This window comes from Trachypithecus francoisi, unplaced genomic scaffold (genome assembly GCF_009764315.1).
Source record: "Trachypithecus francoisi isolate TF-2019V2 unplaced genomic scaffold, Tfra_2.0 Lachesis_group12, whole genome shotgun sequence".
In the NCBI taxonomy this organism is placed as follows: domain Eukaryota; kingdom Metazoa; phylum Chordata; class Mammalia; order Primates; family Cercopithecidae; genus Trachypithecus; species Trachypithecus francoisi.
Window position 1 is genome coordinate 103,838,678 of NW_022681457.1, and position 24,742 is coordinate 103,863,419.

At 38.2% G+C, this 24,742-nt stretch overlaps 1 protein-coding gene across 19 annotated transcripts in view; it reads left to right on the top strand.

Annotated features, from left to right (window-relative positions):
• The window catches only part of EIF4G3 (eukaryotic translation initiation factor 4 gamma 3), a 382,044-nt gene that overhangs the window by 126,998 nt on the left and 230,304 nt on the right, over window positions 1-24,742 (top strand). For all 19 annotated transcript variants that reach the window (XR_004441055.1, XM_033227962.1, XM_033227969.1 and 16 more), the window contains one exon: window positions 12,101-12,229. Coding sequence is in view for 3 of the 19 variants with exons in the window: in XM_033227962.1 (XP_033083853.1) it covers window positions 12,101-12,229 (129 nt within the window). In the remaining 16 variants the exon portion in view is untranslated. Of the gene's footprint in view, window positions 1-12,100; window positions 12,230-24,742 lie in introns of those variants that run through there.

Consider the following 24,742-nt stretch of genomic DNA (forward strand, 5'->3'; position numbering starts at 1 on the left):
ACATAAGAAAGAGAATGTGAGTGTCTGTTAAAAGCCATCACTCCTCCTCCTCAGAAGATCAGTTGTCACGTGTTCCTGCTTCTGACCACAGGGACAGCAGTTGGTCTCTAATATAAGTATATTCCTTGAAAAAGTAAGGAGTTAATTTTTTGTGCTTATGTAGACTGTTAGTAATTTTATGTGTAGTTTTACTAAATGATTGGATTTAGTAGAATAGATAAACCTTACCACTCTTTTTTTTTTTTTTTTTAATTCAAGACAGTCATTCCTAACTGATCAAGGTTTAGCTGTTGAACTGGGAAAGGACCTTGGAATTGTAATACAGTTCTCCAGGATTCTATTAGCAGTGAAAGAAATAAAAATCTTTTTACTATCTTGGCTTCCTCCCTTTAGGCTGTAAACCAGCCCTGGCTACCTGATGTCTTCATGAGTTGATATTCTAAATAATTTTACCCTCAAATAGCCATATAATAGTAAGATTTGGTTGAGTTAGTAACAGAGAAAATATTTATACTTAAACATCTGAGTAGCCACTGGTCTGCAAGCACTGTCATAAGTATTCATTAAGTCTTATTCCTGTCCACAAGGATTGCAAGGATGCAAACAGATGTTAACAATCAGTGATCACTCACTGATTGTATCCTTGCAGTCTCTGGGTGACTGCAGGGCACAAAGGATAGCAAGAACCTCGCCATCCTCAACTACATCATTGGCTTAAGCAGGATTTTATAAGACACTCTGGATACCTCACTGCCAAGTTCCAAATAGCAGATTTTGCTCACTATAAAATTAATGTGTCTGCTAGAAAAATTGAAACACAGAGAAAAGTATGACAGGAGACTGGGCACGGTGGCTCATGCCTGTAATCCCAGCACTTTGGGAGGCTGAGGCAGGTGAATCACTTGAGGTCAGGAGTTGCAGACCAGCCTGGCCAAGGTGGCAAAACCCCATCTCTAATAAAAATACCAAAAAAAAAAAAAAAGAAAAAAAATTAGCTAGGTGTGATGGCATGCGCCTGTAATCCCGGCTACTTGGGAGGCTGAGGCAGGAGAATTGCTTGAACCCGGGAGGCAGAGGTTGCAGTGAGCCGAGGTTGCACCACTGCACTCTAGTCTGGGCAACAGAATGAGACTCCGTCACCCGCAACCGCCCGCCGCGCCCCCCCAAATGAAAAGTATGACAGGAAAAACATGATCCATGATGTTGTTAACAAAAGACTCATACCACCCATTTTAACAGGATCCTTCAAGTTGTTTTGCTGTGCACTTAAAAAGTTATCAGTGCACCACAAATTTCTGTCCTGCTTTCTTTACTTAATATTATACCATAAGCAACTTCTCATTTTTAAAACATTTTTCTAAGTATATATTGTAAGAATGTATTTACTTGTTTTCTAATGAGTTAGTATTTTTTACTCTTACAGTGTTCAAACAACCGTCACATAGTTTCTTAGCATCCATTAATTTTCTATTTTTTTTAATGCTCTCTCAACAGAATCAATATTTTTTTCAAAATACTGCCCCTGACTTTTGATCTGAACTGAACCCTTGTTGTTCTCAAGGTGTAAGTCAGATGCCACCAAACCCTTCCAGATTCTTCTCAGACCTGGTTACTTTTTTATTTTTCAGCAGTACTTTAAATACATCTCCTATTAGCTGGGTGTCGTAGCATGTGCCTGTAGTCCCAGCTACTCAGGAGGCTGAGGTGAGAGGATTGATTGAGCTTGGGAGGTGGAGGCTCCATTGAGTTGTGATTGTGCCACTGCATTCTAGCTTGGGTGACAAAGTGAGACCCTGCCTCAAAAAAATAAAACTAAAAAAATAAATATATATTCTATGATATTTATCACATAATTCATTTATGATGACAGAGTAGGTGAAATTAGGAATCATATCAAATTGGTTTGGATTACTGTATGGTATCCCTCCTATCCTTTATATTCTGTCCTAGCATCAGCAGACCCGTTATTTAAAAAAATATATATCAGCTGGGCGTGGTGGCTCATGCCTGTAATCCTAGCACTTTGGGAGGCCGAGGTGGGTGGATCATCTGAGGTCGGTAGTTCAAAGACCAGCTTGACTAACATGGTGAAACCCTGTTTCTGCTAAAAATACAAAAAATTAGCCAGGCGTGGTGGCGCGTGCCTGTAATCCCAGCTACTTGGGAGGCTGAGGCAGGAGAAATGCTTGAACCCGGGAGGCAGAGGTTGCAGTGAGCCAAGATCGCACCATTGCATTCCAGCTTGGGCAATAAGAGTAGAACTCCATCTCAAAATAATATCTATATCTATATCTATATCTACTGCTTGTGTCTTCTCTGTGGTGCTAGGTCCATGTCGATCCTGAGACTACTGACATTGGTTTGATTGTTCCTTAGTCACCTTTTGCCTGTATTTTGAAATTTTGAGATTCTGACTTTGATTTAATTTTAGTTTTGGATATTACTGATTTATTCTCTGATGATCTTGTTTTTTTTCTTTTAGAATTACAAGCAGAGGCTAGGAATAGTGGCTCATGCCTATAATCCCAGCACTTTGGGAGGCTGAGGTGGGAGGATCGCTTGAACCCAGGAGTTTGAAGCCAGCCTGGGCAACATAGTGAGGCCCTGTCTCTCCAAAAAATAAAACAAATTAGCCCAGTGTAGTGGCACACACATGTAGTTTTAACTACTTGGGAGGCTGAAACGGGAGGATTGCTTGAGCCTTGGAGTTTGAGGTTGCAGTGGGATGTGATTGCATCACTTCACTATGCTTCAGCCTGAGTGATAGAGCGAGACCCTTTGTCAGAAACAAACAAACAAAAAGCAAACAGAGAGACCGGGCGCAGTGGCTCACGCCTGTAATCTCAGCACTTTGAAAGTCTAAGGCAGATGGATCACTTGAGGTCAGGTGTTTGAGACCAGCCAAGGCAACATGATGAAACCAGACTATTAAAAATACAAAAATTAGCCAGGCATGGTGGCATGTGCCTGTAGTCTCGGCTACTTGGGAGACTGAGGCAGGAGAATTGCTTGAACCTGGGAGGTGAAGGTTGCAGTGAGCCGAGATCGCACCACTGTACTTCAGCCTGGGTGACAGAGTGATCTCTCTCTCCAAAAAAAAAAAAAAACCTAAAAAACCAAGCAGAGAAATAAACCATACTGATTACATAACGAGAGTAAGCACAACCTTGAGTATGTAACAATTGACATTGACAAAATTGATCCAAAAATAAATTTTAGCTTTGCCTTTTGCTGTCTTCCTCTCATACGTTTCCAGCTTTTTCATCTGAAATTTGCTGGTTTTGATAATTAGCTTAGATGCTATGTGGAATGTTGGTAATGAACCTACCTCTAGATTTACTTGCTTGGCCCTGACTGCTCTCCTGAGCTTAGATTCATATAGTCAACACACTATTTATTATTTCCATTTGAGTCTCTGATAGGCATCTAAAACTACTTGTGATTATCCCTTTCCCTTTTTCTATTCTGCCTCTAATCCTGTCTCACAGTAATACAAGTCGAACATCCCAATCCAAAAATATACAGTGCTTCACAGTCTGAATGTTTTGGAGTGCCAACATGATGGCTCAAGGAAAATGATCATTAGAGCATTTGGATTTTGGATTTTTGGATTAGGGCTGCTGAAGTGGTACAGTGCATACATTCAACAATTAAAGAAAACAACTGAAATACTTCTGGTACCAGGCATTTTGGATTAGGAATACTTTCCCTTCTTCCCACCTAATCTTTCAAGCCATAAACTTAAAATCCATCCCTGATATTCATAATCTATCACTTACAAGTACACTATATAACTTATTTAAGTATTATGGCTGTTAGTATTGCAGCTAGACTGTAAACTCCAGGAATGTAAGGATTTTAGTCTCTCTTACTCACTGATGTATTCCATGCACCCAGTACAATGCTTGGTATAAAGTTCTCAGTAAATATATGTTAAACGAATGAAGGAATCAATCAATCTACATTCCTTTCTGTCCCACCTGCTCAAACAAATTATCTTGTTATTACCATGTTCTAAGCCACCATCAGTTTTGGCCAAGATGATTGCAGTAGCTTTTTTTTTTTTTCCTTAAGAGACAGGATCTCGCTATGTTGACCAGGCTACAATGCAGTGGCTTTTTACAGGCATGATCATGGTGCCTTACAGCCCCGAACTGTTTGCCTTACATTCCTAAGTTGCTGTGACTACAGATGTGAGCCACTGCGGCCTGGCATGATAGCTTTTAACTAATCTCTCTGCTTCTATTCTTGTACCCTTCAGTTCTTATTCTTACAGAGCAACCAAAATGATCTTTGGAAAACATTTGATCTTTTCACACTCCTACTTAAAACTTCCTGTAGGTTCCCAATCGTGTTAGAATACAACCCTAAGTCCTTACCATGCTAACAAGGACTTAAATGTGTAGTGTTTTAAGCTGTTAAGTTTGTGACTTGTCTCTTGATTAATTCAGATAACTAATAAATTACCTAGCCACATCAGCCTATTATATTCACTGGCCCCCCTCTTTCTTCAGAGGAGGGAGTTATTCAGGGTGTGTACACCAAGTATAGGAATACTGAGAGCCGTCTTAGATTTGAGTCCACCCTGGCTGGATGCGGTGATGCATGCCTGTAATTTCAGCACTTTGGAGGGCCAAGGCGGGCGGACCCCTTGAGCCCAGAAGTTTAAGACCAGCCTGGGCAACATGGTGAAATCTTGTCTCTACAAAAAATAAAAAATTAGCCGGGAGTGGTAGTGCACGCCTGTAGTCCCAGCTACTCAGGAGGCTGAGTTGGGAGGATCACTTGATCCTGGGAGGTAGTTGGAACCTGCAGTGAGCCGAGATTGGGCCTCTATACACCTGCCTAGGCGATACAGACCGTCTCAATGAAAATACTTTGCCCTGTGATCCTCAAGGATTCACATATGGTCCACTTTCGCTAACCTTTGATACCTAGACATTTTTGGAAGTGTTTCTTTCTTATTTATTTTTTCATTTGTTCGCATTGTTATTGACCCTCCAACTTTGAAATGTTCTTTGAAGTAGAACATTTTCTTGTTTCTATTGGACAGTTAGTAAATAAGAAAAGCAACCCTCAGAATTAAACTCAGTGCTGACAAAGTCCATAGTAGAACATATATGGTGTGTGTTTGCTTGAGTTTTTAAGTATTACTTGAATCATATAAAATTACCTTTTCTTTTTTAAGGTTAAAATATACTTGAATATCTGTAAATCTGGAATTTCATGTAATTCAACTTATTACGTATAGGTAAGAGTAGAGCAAGGAGGAATACCATTTTCTTTTTCTTTCTCTTTTTTTGTTGGTGATTGGGGATTGGCAGTGATATTAACAGAATTCAAATAGTGTCAGGTATAAGTAAAACTTCCATCCTAGTATCCACTGTAGTGCTCCTTTTAGTTGAGCAGACCAGCTTTTATTTAGTTCTCAATATCTATAGATTTTGGAAAATAAATGATCTGAAGGAAGAACTAGGATGAGACAAAATATTAATGAAGGGAAAGACTTTACTTATCTATTCTGCTGCTTGAGGAGTCTAAACTATAGAAATTACCCAGGTAAGAAAAGCTTTGGGATCTTTCCAAACTACCCAGAATGGAACTTGGTTATTTCTGTGTATGAGTTGCAGCTGCTGAAATGTTTTTAGGTGACCTCGCTAAATAAACTTTATCTTGGGATTTATAAAATAAGGGATGTCACACACATAAACCATGTGCCTTTTACCTTTATATGAATCATTTGCTGCTGAAAATTTAATTTACTTGATAGGAATCCTGGAGTTTCCTGTTATTCTTTTAGTAACTCATTAATTACTATACTTTTAAAAGCAGTATGTTTTTATTCATATTATATAAAATATATACAATAAAAACATAGTACTTTCTGCATGTGTTATATTTAACAATATATCTGTATTCAGTCAATGCCTATTTGTGTAGAATCCAGTCACAAGTCTATATCTGAGTATTTATAGAAAGTTTGGCCAGGGATGGTGGCTCATACCTGTAATCCTGGCACTTTGGGAACCGGAGGTAGGAGGATCACTTGAGTTTCAGAGTTGAGACCAGCCTGGACAACACAATGAGAACTTGTCTCTACAAAAAAAGAACAAAAACAAAACACACACACACACACACAAATTACTGAGCATGGTGGCATGTGCCTGTAGTCCCAGATACTCTGTAGCCTGAAGTGGGTGGATCACTGGGAGATGGAGGCTTCAGTGAGCTGTGATCACACCCGTGCACCCCAGCCTGGGCAACACAATGAGACCCCGTCGCTTAAAAAAAAAATTAAAAAGCAAGTTTATATTTGATGATGATCATGACATACCCCTAGAGCCATGTCCACACTCTGGCTGCCTGTGTATTTAATATACCAATATATGGTTTATTTGGCATGTAGTGTGTATGGGAAATCAGGACAATTTCATGCAGAAAGCCTTATTTTTGGTTACTCTTGAAAATTTTGAAGAAGTAGCACTGCTTATCTGGAATTCCTGCATGCCAGTATCTCAGTATCTGCTGTCCCCTGGGTAGTGGCCATTCTCTGCCGTTTTTCATAGGCCCTAATCTCTGTTGTTTACATCTGGCCAGTTTTTTTTCCCATTTTGTTTCCTTCAGGGGGTATTTCCCTTGCTCTGGAGTCATGTAAGAATGATCATGTTAAGGAAACTTTGTTTTCCATATTTTATTTGTTATTTGAACATTGTGGTTTATGTATGATAGCTCTTAATTGGGCAGAATATAATCAAATCTGATAAGTTAGTGCTAGATAAATACATTTTATATCTAATGACTAATCTTAACTTGCACGATCTTTATGGTCTACCTTAAATTTTCTAAAAACTCTGTCAAGTTAATATCGGTCACCAACCACCAAATGTCGTTAATTTTATAGGAGATTATTTTTTGGTGGAAATCTTGAATGAAAATTCACTAGCTACCTGAAGTTTCCGCTGAGTCAAAATTTTAGAGCTTTTCTTTCCTGCAGCAGTATTTCTTTTTAAATTTTCTTTCTACTATGCAAAGTAACAGTGTAATACCAATGTAAGTGATATTTTATCACAGGTGTTAGTAGTTCACTTGTTTTTGTCTTTAATCTTGTTTTTGAGGTAGGTGGTATGGAAGAGGATTAAAATACACATTCATAAAAGTACATAAAACTTAAAGGTAGAGTTTAACAAATAATTTTAAAGCAAAAAAAAGTTTCAAACCAATTTAAAAAAAATTACATGGCATGTCATAATTTCCTCTCTCCCCAGAAATAATGCTATCTGCCTTTTAAAAGTCATTTTCCTGCTTCTCTTTATAGTGTTGCTAAACATGTATATACCTCTATTGACTAATATGGTCCAGTTTTGCTGGTTTTGGATATTTGGATAAATGGAGTCATACTTTATATATTGTTCTTAATCTTTTACTCAGTACCATTTATGAGGGTCATCTAAATTGTGTTATGCTGGTTTTTATTCTGTTTCTGTATAGGAAAATTTTCTGTGTATGAAAGTTTCATTGTTGATCAATTCTATTAATGAACAGTTGGGTTGTTTCCAGTTTTTGGTTATTAATACAACTATGAACGTTTTTGTTCATGTACCCTGGGGCACATTTTCATTATTTTTTCCCAGAAGTACATCTAGGAGTGGAATGGCTGGGTCATAGGTCATGACTGTTTCCAAGCTTACCAGCTAATGCCAAATTGCTTCCCAAAGTGGTTGTACCAGTTTACATTTCTACCAGAAAGAGAATGAGAATTTTGTAAGCCCCGCATTGTTACCAATGCAAAAATATATCTATAAGAAACAAAAACGTTTCTTGGGCATATTTTCTTTTAAACGCAATAAGCAGTACACACAAACATATATTGCACTACAAGAAATGGTTGATGTATTTTGCTTAGGATTAGTATTATAGAAAAGACAACCATCCGTTTAGCTTTGGAGGTAGTTAAGTAGTTCGTGTTATCAGCTGTTCTACACCTCTGCTCCCTTCCAGGCTTCATAGTTGAGACGGTAGCAATTTCTTTCAAATAATGGGAAAATGTAGTTGTTTTCTTTGCATGATAACTTCTTGCTACTACCTTTAAAGAAGATGGATTTCAACAGTATGACCTGAAATTGAACAGTTTAGCAAGAGAGAAGAAACTTTAGCTAGATAGTATAAGATTCGTTAATCATTAATTTAGGAATATTTTACAAGAGGTATTTAAATTTTAGTCTAAATTTGATTTTTATCTATGACAATTTTATTGGCCTTTGTGGCATTTCTTTGGGATAAGATTGTGCTAACTATTTCTGTTCTGTATAATTTCTAGTTAAAGATGGTATACCTTTTTTCCCTGGCAGAGACATTAAGCCCTGTAACAAATACACTAAAAGCAAATATGGAATGCCTAATGCAGTGTGACATATGTAATAGAGGATCTTATTTGAATTGAATAGAGCACAGTGAAGCTGAGAGATTTTTTATTATATGTAACAGCCTGTTTCTAGGAAGAATTTCTTAGAAATTCTAGTTCTTCTATTATTTTGATACAGACTTATTTTCTTTGACCTGCTTTTATTAGTAGACATCCCCCAATTTAGGAGGAAGTGCCCTTTTAGAATATCTGATACCAAAGGGTTACTAGTTTGGCAGAACTATATAGAGTTGCAAAGGATGCATACCATAGGCATATACCCATGAAAGTTGTTTTTCATTGGTGTTTCCTTTAAGGAAACTTTTTATGTAGCAAGAGCATACCACTTTTGGCTTTGGCACAATGATTTTTCTCTTTTTCTCAAACATTTGTGTTTTATGGGGGCAATATAATAGTTTTCTGACAAACCAGTGGATACTAATTTTATTTGTAATGATTTAATTTGTTCTTTCAGTATTCTTTAGTATATGTCAGTACCTCTTTACAGTTCTGTAGGAAACATAGCTTACAATCTTTACAACTCTGCAGATGTATTTTTCTTTACAACTCTGCAGTGTACAGGTTTATATTTTTTTATGTATTTAGTTCAGTTATGTTACTTCATTCTCCCATTAGTTGGTATTTCTACCTGTTTTTGCCATCATGTGAAATGCTGCTGGATATATCTTTAAGTTCCTAATTTTTGAGGTGAGATTTTCTTTAGGGTATGTACTCTAAAGTGAAATAATTTTGGAGTGATGGTTTTGAAGCATTTACTTGGTGACACATTGTTCTATAATCCTGGGAAGATAGTAACCGGTTTACAGTATCTTGTCTGTGTCCTGCTTCCTTAGATCCCTGCCAATAATGGGGCAAAGTTTTTTTTTTAACTTACTTTTGTTAGTTTAGTTGATAAACATATAATGTATTTTAATATTTTTTATCAATAGTATTTAAAAACTTTGCTATACTATGATTTATTGTCATGGGCAAATTTGATATTTAATTTTTATCCGAATAAATCAGAAAACTGGTCTAAGATTTTATAATAGTTAACTTCTTTGCTCTCTTTTTATTTTTACTTTATTTCACTGTACAGAATTTTTCCCATGTTAAAAATGTGTATTCATATTGAAGTTTTACTTTAGCAAAATATCAAAATAATTAATTCTAAAACATGGGAAATAATATAAATTCATAAGCTTTATTGGTAAGAAATTTACTTATAAGAACTCTTCATTTCTGATTATTAATTTTCTAAAGTAGATGTTTAAATAGCAATCCAACTTTTCTCCTTTGAAAAATTTCCTTGGTGAGGCCGGGCGTGGTGGCTCAAGCCTGTAATCCCAGCACTTTGGGAGGCCGAGACGGGCGGATCACGAGGTCAGGAGATCGAGACCATCCTGGCTAACATGGTGAAACCCCGTCTCTACTAAAAAATACAAAAAACTAGCCTGGCGAGGTGGCGGGCGCCTGTAATCCCAGCTACTCAGGGGGCTGAGGCAGAAGAATGGCGTAAACCAGGGAGGCGGAGCTTGCAGTGAGCTGAGATCAGGCCACTGCACTCCAGCCTGGGCGACAGAACAAGACTCCGTCTCAAAAAAAAAAAAAAAATTTCCTTGGTGAGATTTATATACGCTGTTACATTTCATGGTAAACTTTATGCCCTTATAAAGGTAATAGTCACTCAAAATTGGAAACAAAATTTTCCCAAGAAAAAAGATTCCCAAGAAAATCGTAATCAAAGTTATTTACAAAACAAGGATGAAACTAGTTACAATTATTTGTAGCATCATTTATGTGTCTTTTAACTCATAAGCTTTTGGTTATAGTTAGTTCTGTGTGAGTCCATTTGATTTCAGTATTGGGATCGGGTAGCTGATCCTGAAGATGTTTCTGTCTGTTTAGAGAGTTATAAGTGATTTGAAGGTTAGAGTACCAGAGACTAGATTTTCTTTAGACCTTTTGACTGAGTGAATTCCAGGCCATTTTCCTTTTTCCCTGGGCAGAGTTTTTAACTTTATGATAAAATTCAGAAGACCTATGAACTGAAAATAGAGAATATGTCTAATGATGAATTTTAGCATTTCTTTGTATTATGACTATAGGCAACAATTGCCGTTAGTTATTATATTTAATGCACCAATAAAGAACATATATTACTATGTCGGGAATTTGTTTTAATATTTTTATACCTGTATTTCAATATAGATCACTTGTTGTCATAATCCTATATATTTTATGCATTTAATAACATGATTCTGAGAAGTCTGTATTTTATGCTAGATTGGCAAAGGGTTCATGTTCCTCTCAAATTTAAGAACTATTGCTTAAGGAGAATGGCTTCTTTGATTTTAGCAGAGTACAGAACTGCCCATAATTCATGAAGGTTTGCAAAACCATCAGTGTTAGTCTGGATTAGACTATGAGAGGGAAGAGCTGGCTAGGATTGATTGGTAGACACTTCCACTAGGGGTCTGAGTAAAGTGGTTTCATATCTGTCATGGGCTGATGAGCAATTTACTGCCTGCAAAAATTGGAGAAAATAAAATTTTTGGTTACATAAAAACATGCTGATTTTTTTCAGTTGTATAAATTTATGATTATTGTATTATATTAGAAAATGTAAATAAAAAAATTAAGAAATACCTGTGATGCTTTCTGTTAAGATTTTGGTGTGTCTACTCACAGATCTTTAAAAATATTATATATACATGTTTTTAGATGTGTATGTGTATATTATATACATACATTAACAAATATGTGTATAGAAATATTCCTACACATGTGTATGTATACATATGTTTAGATGTCCTTTTTAAAAAATTTTTAATATTTAAAGAGATAGGGTCTTCCTCTGTCACCCAGGTTATAGGACAGTGGCGTCATAGCTCACTGTAATCCTTGAACTCCTGGGCCCAAGCAGTCCTTTTGCCTCAGCTTCCCAAGTAGCTATGTCTACAGGTGTATGCCACCATGCCTAGCTAATGAAAAAAATATTTTTTTAAAAATAGAGATGAAGTCTTGCTGTGTTGCACAGGCTGGTCTGAAACTTCTGTTCTTAAGCAGTCTTCTTGTGTTGGCCTCCCAAAGTGCTGGGATTACAGGAATCAGCCACAGCACCTGGCCAGATATACGTTTTTAAAGACAAAAATGAGATTATGTCGTATAAGTAACTTACCATTTTTGGAGTTTAGATTTATTGAGATGTAATTTTGTAAAATTCACCCTAGTGTATACATCCATAAGTCTTGACAAGCACGAAGACATTCAGTTCTCCCTATAAGCATGATACAGACAGTTCTGTCACCCTCAAAAATGTCCTTACTCCTCTTCTGTAGTCATCTCCTTCCTCTTTCAACCATTTATTTCTTTTCTGTTCCTTTTACAAAATGGTATCATACAGTTTGTAGTTTCAAGTATTGTTTCTTTCCTGTAGCATGTGTTTTCTTTTAAGATTTTTGCTTTTGAGATCATGCTTTAAGAATCTTTGATCAAACTGATGAGAATATTCATGTATATATTTTTAAAGAATTCTGTTTTTTTCAGTTTTGAAAAATTTAAGTGTTTGTTCAGTCAGGTGCTTATTTTAGTGTAAGTTGTGAGGCAGGAAATCCAATTAAATCAGATAGTTCAGCTGTATTTATTAAGATTGATTTACTAATATAATGTTCTTACTAAATATTGATTTCCTCACAGGTAACACAAGTAGCAAGACAGCCGGGAACCCCTACCCCATCCCCTTATTCAGCACATGAAATAAACAAGGGGCATCCAAATCTTGCGGCAACGCCCCCGGGACATGCATCGTCCCCTGGACTCTCTCAAGTAAGATAAACCTTTTTTTAAAAAATAAGAAATGTCCTTGTAAAAGCATCATTTTTGTTTTTCTAAAGAGACTCCTAAGCAGTAACATAAAACATTACCTGTATAGTAATTTCCAGTTTGTCTTTGGCATCTTTTCAGACTTAACCATTCATAAAGATGGCTACGGCCGGGCGCGGTGGCTCAAGCCTGTAATCCTAGCACTTTGGGAGGCCGAGACGGGTGGATCACGAGGTCAGGAGATCGAGATCATCCTGGCCTACACGGTGAAACCCCGTCTCTATTAAAAAATACAAAAAACTAGCCGGGCGAGGTGGTGGGCGCCTGTAGTCCCAGCTACTCGGGAGGCTGAGGCAGGAGAATGGCGTAAACCCGGGAGGCGGAGCTTGCAGTGAGCCAAGATTGCCCCACTGCACTTCAGCCTGGGCGACAGAGCGAGACTACGTCTCAAAAAAAAAAAAAAAAAAGATGGCTACTAACAAATTTCACACATTTCATTTTGGAGTCATTAAAAATTAACTGTCAGTGACATTTAGTTTTCATTTTCATTGTTTAAGAAATTAGAGTTTAATTCTAAAGTTTACTTAAACCACCCCCCCCACCCCCCACAAAGCACTGATTTGCTTTTTGATGCTTAATCTGCTACTGTCTCCACCCCATTTGGGTGAAGCATTGATGGTTATTTTCTACTTATGTGAAAACTTGGTGTCTTACCCTCTTGAGTAGCATCAGTGGGATTTTTTATTTGTTGGTTTGGTTGTTTTCTAAGTCGATTACTGTAATTTGATAGGCTTAAGTTTTTGTTGAACTGTTAAAAGAATTGTGAACCCCTTAGTGTATTTCTACTTAATGGGAACAACAGACATTCAGACACTGTTTGTTCCTATGTGTTCTTTGCACTTAAACTGTTTGTCAAGATATATTGTTTAGCTTGCACCGACCTACTGTTGCAAGCTTGTTTGGATTTCCTTGTGGTTAAGAGTTGGCTAGAGTTATACAGTCCCTTATGGAATGTGGAGTGAGTCAAGCCAATAACCTTGACCTAACTGTGTGAGATTGTCAGTATTTACATGTAAGGGCTACTCTTTTGATAATGAAAATCATTTTTATAACATTATTTGCGATTTTAGCCGCTATATTTCAGTCCTTTTAGAGCTTGAATAATAGGAGAGATCAGGAATTGCCAAACATAATGCTAAAGATGGTGATTATAAGTTAGGGGCTGATTTTACTTTTTATTCTTCATTTTTTTTAGAGACAATTTTTATTCCTTCTTTATTATTTTTTTAGAGACAGGTTCTTGCCCTGTGGCCCAGGCTGGAGTACAGTGGTGTGATCACAGCTCACTGTAACCTCTAACTCTTGGATTCAAGTGATCTTGCCTCAGTTTCCCAGTTAGCTGAGACTACAGGCTCATGCCACCATGCTCGGCTAATTTTTTTTGTTGTTGTTGTTTAAATTTTTTATAGAGATGGGGTCTTGCTATGTTGCTCAGATTGGCCTCGAACTCCTGGCCATGTGCTGATTAATTATAGTTTAGACTACAGAATGTTTGGAAAAGGAATGTACAGTTTGCCAAACCATGACTGAAATAGCCCTGTTAATGAATATATAAATAAGTTTGTCAAGAACTTAGTGCTATGCCTAAACTTGGTCTAAATTATTCCTATATAATTTTGAGTTTTAAACATTGAAAACAAAACAAAATGAGCTCCTGTTTGTTTAAATGAGGTTCTTGTATTGGGTTTCTTAGACTGAACACAGCCTCTCAACTTACTGTTAAGGTGTATTAATCTGAGTCTAATCAGGAGAGAAAAACTGTGCACTCTCAAGAACATAAGAATAGCAGATACAAAGAGCAAATGCTTACCTTAGGGCTGAGTAGAGGCTCAGATAGGGAGCCTTTCTCTTTAGGGCTGAGCCAAAGGCTGTGGTAGAAAAGCCACTGTGGTACTGTTCAGAACTTGCTGAAACTCTTTGTTCTGGAACTTGCTGGAAATTTGCCCTATGAAGTATTGGGGAAAGCTTGCTTCTCCAGCCCCCATCTCTTATAGCCAAGAGCTGATGCAGTGCACACTGGCTAAAAGGCTCCTTACAGCATGTCTATTTCCCACAGACAATTCAAAGCATTAGATCTACTGGATCAAAAGTCCCAAGTGGTAGAGCAGCTTGCACTGCCTATCCCTAATTTGCTGTAGAACCTTCATATATTGTGTTCCTTACTCAAAATTGGTAACTTCCTCGGTGACTCTGTAATCAGTTAAGGTGGCACATTCAGATGTAGTGTATATGTTGCCTCTAAAATCCAAAAAAGGCCTACCAAACCTACCTCTTATTTTTTGTGGTAGCTTTAGGTGAGAGACTGCTACCACTACCCTGGGCTAAGATCTTGACCTTGTTGGAGAGGGCATGGGGTGGCTTTCTGAATGGCAGTGGTGCCATTTCAGTGGAACTTACTGAAAATCCACCCTCAGAACTTGTCAGAATTCTGCCCTCTAGGATGCCAAGGGTAAAGCTGTTCTCAGGGAGGTTTCTTAGAAAAGCCCCTGTGCTGCGTATCTTCCTGAGGGAATACCAGGGGTAGCTCTTGGCTGCTGGGTACTGTTGTTTGCTGTGTACTGAAACAGAAATCTTGCTCTGATGAAGCTATGCCCGTGAGGGAAGCCAGTCACTAGAGAATCCATCTTTTGGAGAAGCTATCTGGGCTTCTCCAGGAACCAGGAACCAGGGAGCAAAACCCTTTCCTCCTACATATCTCTAGGACCTTCTACTGAGAAAATTTAATGTTGTGTCAGCCGAAATGTTAAAATATTTATAGAGCTCAGATCCATTTTCTCATTACAGGCAAACAAGCTGAATTTTGATATGAAAGACAAGCAGTTATAACTGGCATGTAAGGGAAATAGCTTAGTTTTCCATTTGAAATTCTTACTGTTTCAAGTTGTGGTTTGACCCAAGCAGTTGGCCCAAAGGACTTAAGTTTTCTGAAAGATAGGATGCTCACAAATGCATAGTTTGCGTTTAAGAAAAGATGGTCTCGGCCGGGCGCGGTGGCTCAAGCCTGTAATCCCAGCACTTTGGGAGGCCGAGGCGGGCGGATCACGAGGTCAGGAGATCGAGACCATCCTGGCTAACACGGTGAAACCCCGTCTCTACTAAAAAATACAAAAAACTAGCCGGGCGAGGTGGCGGGCGCCTGTAGTCCCAGCTACTCGGGAGGCTGAGGCAGGAGAATGGCGTAAACCCGGGAGGCGGAGCTTGCAGTGAGCTGAGATCCGGCCACTGCACTCCAGTCCGGGCGACAGAGCGAGACTCCGTCTCAAAAAAAAAAAAGAAAAGATGGTCTCCCAGCATCTCACTTGTTGAACCTCTCAAATGCTGTTCTATATGCCATTTTATCAGGTGCCTTTAGAAACCAGAGTACATGAATACCAGGGAGAATGGCCACTAAATATTGTGTTGCATTCTTTTGTGGTCTGTTTTGCCACCATTTTGCCTAATCTGATGAAGGAACCCAGTAAATCACACCTGGTTCACTGCTCTTTTTTCCCCTCCATCCTTTCAGACAGAGGGAAACTTCTATGGATTCATCTGTCTCCTAGCAATATGTTAACATTTGTTGATATGGTGAGGAAGTTTTTCTAAACTAGCATACCTAGAAAAATGAACAGTTCTGTGGGAAACTCAAGTTTTTTTTTAGGTTTCACAGTTGAAACAGTTTGCGGGGGCTAATGCAAAGCTTCCCTTCTGCCCTCTCTGAGGGTTGCTGAAATGACTGACGATAGACAGATTAATAGGAGAAAAAGGCATACAGATTTATCAATGTGCATGGATACATGAGTCCTGCACATATGAAACACAAAGAAGGGAGAGATGGTTGAGGCTTGAGTACCCTCTTCATAGGGAAGAGGGAAGGAAGCAGGGTGGGGAATGGGCTGTAGGGAATTTTAGAGGGGAAGTAAATGATTTTTAGGTGAAATGAATGAGTCCAAATTACAATAGTCTAAGACAAAGTTCCTCTGAGCTGCTGGGAGGTGGCAGGAAGGTGAGGAATGAGACTTCATTGTGAACAAAGGTTGTCTTACTATGAATGTTAAATCTCCTCGAGAATTTCTAAGGAGTTACCCTCAGAAGTAAAATGAAAAGTCTCTCTTGATGTGGTGATAGCTTTAGTTTCTTCTCTCTTCCATGATTAATCTTTTCTGATTATTTGATGAGCCTCCATGGGAGGGTGGTCTTAAGACAATTGTGTTTCTTTTGGAAAGACGTTTTCTTAGTCATATCTCTGTGCCCCACCAAGTTCATGGGTGGTAGTAGAAAGAAGAGCCTTCAAAATAGAGGGGAAAGGATTATAGGCTTGAAGTCAAACCATAGGTTCTAGGGCTGGCTTTGTTACTTTCTGGTTATATGATATTGGGTAAATTATATAATATCTCTGGAACTTCGTTTCTTCATCTGTTATATAGGGGGAAATTAGAATTCTACTGCCCTGTAAGAGTGTTGTTACGATTATGTAAATTCCTGCCTCAGAACAGGATTTCCTGAATTTAGTAAGTTGCATTTATTATTTGTATGCCTGCCAGACATGGTTCTCCTCAAGATTTATATATATATATGTGTGTGTGTGTATATATATGTGCATGTGTGTGTGTGTGCATGTATCCTTGCCTGCTAATTCTTTTATTTGGCCACCTGTCAAGATTTAGTGTGAAACTTAGAAGCTATCTCCAAGAGTTTGAAATGTCTTCCATGTCTTTGCCTGTTCTGATGTTCAGATAACAGTTGGATTGGTTATTTTCTGTTGGCGATGATTTGTTTTATTCTTCTATACAAAACAGGTTCGGTCAACTGAGGAGATACGATCAAAGAAACCATTCTTTAGCTACATGTCCTTTTTGATGTGACAGTCTCCCTTTCTTCTGTAAATTAAATATTTTTGTCCAAAGTAACTACCTATGTCTGTGACTCAACGTTTGACACTCAGTGAATCTGCTAAGGTCTAAGTGAAAGAAGCTAAGCCGAAGAAAAGTGAATTTCATAGCTTTGAAATATAAAAGAGGGAAAATGTAGAATATTGTTTCCAGCCTCCTCAGCAATCTCGTTACCTGCTTCTTTCTCTTTGTTAAGACAGGATTTTACACATACACAGGTGCTTCACCTCACCTGTCTATGTGCCAAGTTTTAAGGCTTAATGTGCATTTCCTTTTTTTACATGAGTTGTAGTTCTTTCTAACTTCGTCCTCTTTGGAGATTTTGTTTAATTAGTCAAAGACTTAGACTATGACATTTCAGACAGTGGTAAATTGGTGAGACGGAGTCTTTATAGGCATAGATTCTTATCAGTTTCCCAGAAATGGCAACACTTTTGAACAGTCTTGAAACCCAGCATGTCTGTACTCTGGAAAGAGTAAATAGTGTGGAATTTAAAACATGGGGAGGGGGGAGGGGGGAGGGATTGCATTGGGAGTTATACCTGATATAAATGATGAATTGATGGGTGCTGACGAGTTGATGGGTACAGCACACCAACATGGCACAAGTATACATATGTAACAAACCTGCACGTTATGCACATGTACCCTAGAACTTAAAGTATAATAAAAAAAAATTTTTTTAAAATAAAAATAAAAATAAAAGTATCCTTTGGTGGCAGATTGCAAAGTAAATCTCCCTGGAGAAGTACACGCTCTAGGGAGTCAGGAGAAAAGACTCTCTAATTTCGAGTTCCAACCCTCCTAACGCCGTTTTATAATTTAACCTGTGGAAGTTCCTATTAATGCCCAGTTTTCTTCTTTGTGCATAAGCAGCTTTTGTTAGATGAGATCAGAATTTTCTTTAAGACCTCCCTGGGTTTTGGACACTAACTTGAAAGTAGCCAGTTCTTGTTATGGAAAATTATAAAACTATTTTAGATTTAAAATTACCCAAACTTTGCCTTGTTTCATTCTTTTTTTTTTTTTTTTGAAGAGAAGTTTATTTGAATTATTTAAAATTACTTCTCAAGCAAAAACGAAAGAGACTCCTACTTATTGCTTAATTGGTGACGCATATTTGCTTTAACTTAGTTAATTTTCACAAAGTAGCCATTACAAAAAGACCAAACCGGCGCTGATTAACCAGGATCAAAATCTAGGTCTTTTCTTTTTTTCTCTTGGCATCATTGTCTAGATTTCCAGGCTTTTGGAGCTATAGTCACAGAAATTAAATGAGAAGACATGCTCAAAATGATGCCAAAGAAGTGAGGTAATAGGTGTTATCTGCCTGCTGTTTCTGGATTTCATTTGGCTCTCTGTTTTTTTCTGGGAGAGGAACTCCTTCTATAGCATATAATATATATTAATTGAGATGGTGATGGCATATGACCCACTGGCTAGATTCTTTATTGTCTCTGGAAATACTAAGCAGCGTTCTTCACTGAGGAGTATTGCTTGATCGTGATGCTTTTTGTTACACCACAGTTTTCATCATTAGTGAAGGATGAGTTTCAAATGATGAATGGTCCCAACAACCATTTTTGCTTTATCCAGCTTCTGGGAATCTTATTTTATTTACTAAGGAGAATTTCTCTGTGTTGTCTCATAATTGTTCATTGACTGACTGCTCCAGCCTTTGTAAGCTGTTTTTTTCTTTATTGTTTTTTTGTTTTTAGAGACAGGGCCTCACTCTGTCACCCAGGCTGGAGTGCAGTAGTGTGATCATAGCTCACTGCAGCCTTGACCCCCTGGACTCAAGCAGTTCTTCAGGTAGCTGGGACTATATGCACGCTTCATGGTGACTGACTAATTTTTTAATTTTTTGCAGAGATGGGACTTGCTTTGTTGCCAAGGCAGGTTTTGTTTCTAAATCTTGGCCTCATACAGTCCTCCAGCCTCAGCCTCACAAAGAAATGGGATTATAGGCTTGAGCCATGGTGCCCTTCTGAGACCCTGTCTCTACAAAAAATGTAAAAAATACTAGCCAGGTGTGATGGCACACAATCGTAGTCCCAGCTGCTTGGGAGGCTGAAGTGAGAGGATTGCTGGAGACTGGGAGGTTGAGGCTGCCGTGAGCTGGGATTACACCATTACACTCCAGCCTGGGTGGCAGAGTGAGACCCTGTCTCAAAGGAAACACAAACAAACAAAACGAATGAAGCCTGAATAGTGATTTTTCCTTACTGCATATGCTTTTTTTTTTCTTACCTTTTGTGAATAATATAAGTTCTGAGTGTGATGCATCTTTGTTAACCATGATAAAGTAGAGGAAGCTGTGAAAGTTTGCTTTAAGAAAACATCACATTTCATTGTTGAAATAGATGAGTATTGATTTAATTTAAAAAAAGCAAAATTTATAGTTTTTACACTCCTCAAGGCCCCCGCTTTGAAACACATCATATCCATTTAAGGCAGTATTTGAGGTGAGCTTACCAGGATTCTTTAGCGTATCACAAATATAAATATGAATATTTTATAGGCTTTTATAACTTACTTTTAAATTAATGACATTTGCAAAGGCATGTTATTTGTAAAGTGTTTAATGACAATATTTGTTGACACTTTTAACAAAAAGTAGGTTTTTAAGAACTTACACATATTATCAACTTAGAAAAACCAAATGGAGGATTTGTCACCAAGGGGACCAACTCAGTGCAGTCAGTACTGCAGGTGTCCAGACCCACACCAAGTCCCCATGTACCATGAATGCAACTTGTAAAGAATCATGGTAGGCCTTTCTAGTTGTTGAGATTTATTTTAATGTGATACTTGATTAGAAGAGTGTTCAGCTCTTTTGGTCATTTTTTGTTTTTATTTAAAAAATTAGTTGCAACCATATTTATAAAGTGACCTTGATCAAATTTTTTTCTAATAGGTGTTTCATCTCTCTCTCTCTCTTTCTTTCTTGCTTGTTTGCTTTCTTTCTTTCTTTCTTTCTCTCTCTCTCTCTTTCTTTTCTTTCTTCCTTCCTTCCTTTCCTTCCTTCCTTCCTTCCTTCCTTCCTTCCTTCCTTCCTTCCTTCCGTCTGTCCGTCTGTCTGTCTTTCTTTCTTTCTTTCCATCCTTCCTTCTTTTTTTTTTTTTTGCCAAGGTTTCACTCTGCCACCCAAATTGGAGTGCAGTGGTGTGTTTTCTGTTCACTGCAGTCTCCACCCAGGCTCAAGCAATCCTCTTGTCTTAGCCTCCTGAGTAGCTGGGACTAGCTGACTTTTTGTATTTTTTTGTAGAAACTGGGTTTCCCCAAGTTGTTCAGGCTGGTCTCGAAGTCCTGAGTTCAAGCAACCTGCCTGCCTTGGCCTCACAGAGTGCTAGGATTACAGGTGTGAGCCACCGTGCCTGGCCTAGGTGTTTAATCTTTTATGCAGTCCTGTAACTTACCTTGAAATGTGCCTAAAGCAGCTTTTATATGTTTGATTATACTTCTCTTTGTATTGCCTGTAGCCAAAAAAAATTTCATTTATTTTCTTTTGACATTTCTGTGGTTAGTTTTTAAATGTTGCTGCAAGAGTGATGGTTAAGTACAGTTATTTTTCAGACTTGTCACCCTAAGTTTTACATTCTGTTTGGCAAATTCGCATGGCTGGAACCCACATTTTAGAATATCTGAGTATTAATTCAGCACTATTACAGCAAGCTAAAGAATTTTGTAAGAACCAAACTGATTGTGATTTTGTAAGCATTTCTTTTCTTCTGTTTTATGTAGGCTCAGTCTTTTGTTGATGATGTTCATTTTCACTTAAATCCTGTCTGAGAAAAAAGGTTTAGGATTTTATCTTTTACATTTGAACAGCTGTTTCTTTTGGACTCATCCTGGGAGACTCTTGTTTATTTCTCTGGCTACCTCTCATTTGTTTTAAGAAGTCATGAAAAACTCTGTCAGCATTTTTCTTGCCAGTTTACCTCTTGGGAATATCAGACTTCATTTATTTCCCATAGATTTAGAGGAGAAACTCACTTTAGTGCCACTAATTTATTTTTTATCTGGCTGTGACATTCAGATTTTTAGATTTTTATGGTTCTGAAAATTGCTAATTCAGTTCAGCTACGGAGATTAGTATGTGTCAGTAAATTTAAGGATGAGAAATAGAACAGGTAAGTTTTTTTTTTTTAATTTTTTTCTTTATTATACTTTAAGTTCTAGGGTACATGTGCATAACATGTAGGTTTGTTACATATGTATGCTTGTGCCATATTGGTGTGCTGCACCCATCAACTCGTCAGCACCCATCAATTCATCATTTATATCATGTATAACTCCCAATGCAATCCCTCCCCACTCCCCCATCCCCATGATAGGCCCCGGTGTGTGATGTTCCCCTTCCCGAGTCCAAGTGATCTCATTGTTCAGTTCCCACCTATGAGTGAGAACATGCGGTGTTTGGTTTTCTGTTTTTGTGATAGTTTGCTAAGAATGATGGTTTCCAGCTGCATCCATGTCCCTACAAAGGACGCAAACTCATCCTTTTTTATGGCTGCATAGTATTCCATGGTGTATATGTGCCACATTTTCTTAATCCAGTCTGTCACAGATGGACATTTGGGTTGATTCTAAGTCTTTGCTATTGTGAATAGTGCCGCAATAAACATACGTGTGCATGTGTCTTTATAGCAGCATGATTTATAATCCTTTGGGTATATACCCAGTAGTGGGATGGCTGGGTCATATGGTACATCTAGTTCTAGATCCTTGAGGAATTGCCATACTGTTTTCCATAATGGTTGAACTAGTTTACAATCCCAGCAACAGTGTAAAAGTGTTCCTATTTCTCCACATCCTCTCCAACACCTGTTGTTTCCAGAACAGGTAAGTTTTAAGAATAATGAAGAAATTGTGCAGTTTGACTCTTCAATTTAAAGAGCTTGTGATAGTTCCGGCAAAAATGTATATGTGCTTCAGAGAGTGTTGTGGGGGAAGTGAGCAGACAGAACTCTGAGGGAAAGCTCAGCAGAGAGGTTAAGTACCATAGTAGACATAATATTGTCTTCAGTTTAGTTAGGCAAATGGATATGTATGTCTGTTCAGATTTATTGTAGCGGACGGGAGCATGCTGATTGCTGGGAGAGAAATGAGAGGACAAGCTTAATTCAGGACTGTTTTTATAAGGGATCAAATGAAAAAATTTACTTAAAAGTCACAAACTATGAAGTATAGTATACAAAGGCTAGCTATCTTTATAGAACTAAGAACTGTGAATTTCAGTGACTCAGCAATCAATGAAAAGCCAGCAACACACACAATCAACTTGTAGATGATGGTCATTTTAAATTTTCTCAATGAATAGTAAAGAGAGGTTAACTTAGTTATCTTTAAAGCAAATAGAATCAATTAAGTATAAAGAATGAATATTATAAATTGATGTTTAGAATGACTATTAGAAAATAAAAATGTTGGGCTGGATGAGGTGGCTCATGCTTGTAATCCCAGCACTTTGGGAGGCTGAGGTGGGCAGTTCGCTTGAGCTCAGGAGTTTGAGACCAGCCTGGGCACCACAGGGAAATCCCAACTCTACAAAAATTAGCCGGGTGTGGCGGCGTGGGCCTCTAGTCTCACCTGATGGGGAGGCTAAAGTGGGATCTTCACCTGAGCCCAGGAGGTCAAGGCTGCAGTGAGCCATGCTTGTGCCACTTGCACTGCAGCCTTGGCGGCAGAGTGAGACCCTGTCGCCAAAAAAAAAAAAAAAAAAAGTGTTACTTACTAAACCAACAAACTTTTTTCCTCAGCGCATGCATTTATTTACTGTTTCTTTTTTTTTTCTCTGATGTCTAGTCATGCTTATAATTAGGTAACACGAAAGACTAAGTCTGATTTCCAAATTTTTCATCAGTTGATGGACCCTTTTCTCTGTGAAGAATGATGAACTCTCAAGCTATCTGAATTCTGTCTCCCTTGTGTGTGTGGTGTGTGTGTGTGTGTGTGTGTGTATTCTCTGTGAAGTATTTTGTTTCATAGAAAACCCCTAAGTAGGTGACATATCGAAGAAACCATGTTGCCAACATTTTGTTATACTTTTCATGTAAAACGTATTTCCATTTCTCTTCACTGCCGGTGTTACTCCAGTTTCGAGTACTACACTATATTATTCAAAATTCTGTTTATTACTCCACAACTTATTACTCTTGATCACCTTGAAAATTGCCCGTCTTCTTTTATAGTTCAGTTTCAAATTTTCGCATGCCTGTTTAGTGCAGTTGTCAAAGTCTCATAGTAAGAAATAAATTACACTAAGCTATTTCAAATGGAGAGGATTTTTAATACATGAATTTGTTATACTGGTTGAGTGATTAATAAGGGGCATGCTGAGGCTGGGCATTGTGGCTCACACCTGTAATCCTAGCACTTTGGGAGCCTGAAGTGGAAGCGTAGCTTGAGCCCAGGAGTTCGAGATGAGCCTGGGCAACATAGTGAGACTTGGTCTCTGCAAAAAATAAAAATAGAAAGGAGGATGCGGAGGTAATCTAGAGATTAATAACTGCAGAAAGCAGCTGACATCCCTGAGAGAAAGTCAGGAAAGGGGAAATACAAAGTAAATGTGATAAGACATCTGGACTGTGAAACATATTCATAACTGTTAAAACTTAGTCGAATTAAATTTAAAGGAGTTTAATTGAGCAGTGAACGATTGGTGCAGGCAGCCCCCAGAATCACAGCAAATTCAGAGAGACTCCAGGGGTACCTTCTGGTCAGAACAAATTTATAGACCAAAAAAAGGGGAAAGTGTTGTAAAAAAAATATCAGAAGTGAGGTACAGAAACAGCTGAATTGGTTATGGGGTGACGTTTGCCTTGTTTGAACACTCAGCAGTCTATGATTGGTTGAAATATGGCTGCTGGGATTGGCCAAGACTCATCTGTTGTTACAGCTGCATACTCTTAAGTTAGGTTTTCAGGCTTGTCTGCCTTTTAAGCTGAGTTAGGGTTCATCCACCGGGACTCCTTCTCAGGCCATATTTAGTTCGCTTTAACATAACTGTAATAATAACACAGTTAAATTATCTCAATTCAGTGGTGACTCAAATTGGTCAAAAACCAAAATCTAGGAATTTTATGCATTTAAACTTGACACAGAAAGATTAAAAACATTCCTCAAGACTGCCTTCCCACACCTTCAGATACCTGCCATACGTCCGGGCCTCTGGAACTTTTGACTGACTGGCTTCAAGTTGGGGATCTCATGATCCCCTCTTTGGGTTTGATAAATTTGCTGGAGCAGCTCACAGATCTCAGGAAAACATGTTTACTTATTTATTATAAAGGATAACACAAAGGATACAGTTGAAGAGATGCCTAGGGTGAGGTATGGGGGAAGGGGCACAGAGCTTCTCTGCCCTTCCTTGGTGCACCACCCTCCAACAACTTCCATGTGTTTAGCTACCTAGAAGCTCACTTAACCATGTCCTAGGTTTTTTGGAGACCTCATTATATGCATGATTGGTTAAACTATTGACCATTGGTGATCAGCTTGACCTTTAGCCCGTCTTCTTCCCCTGAGGTTGGGAGTTGAACTGAAAGTCCTAACCCTCTAATCATGCCCTTGTGATGATCAA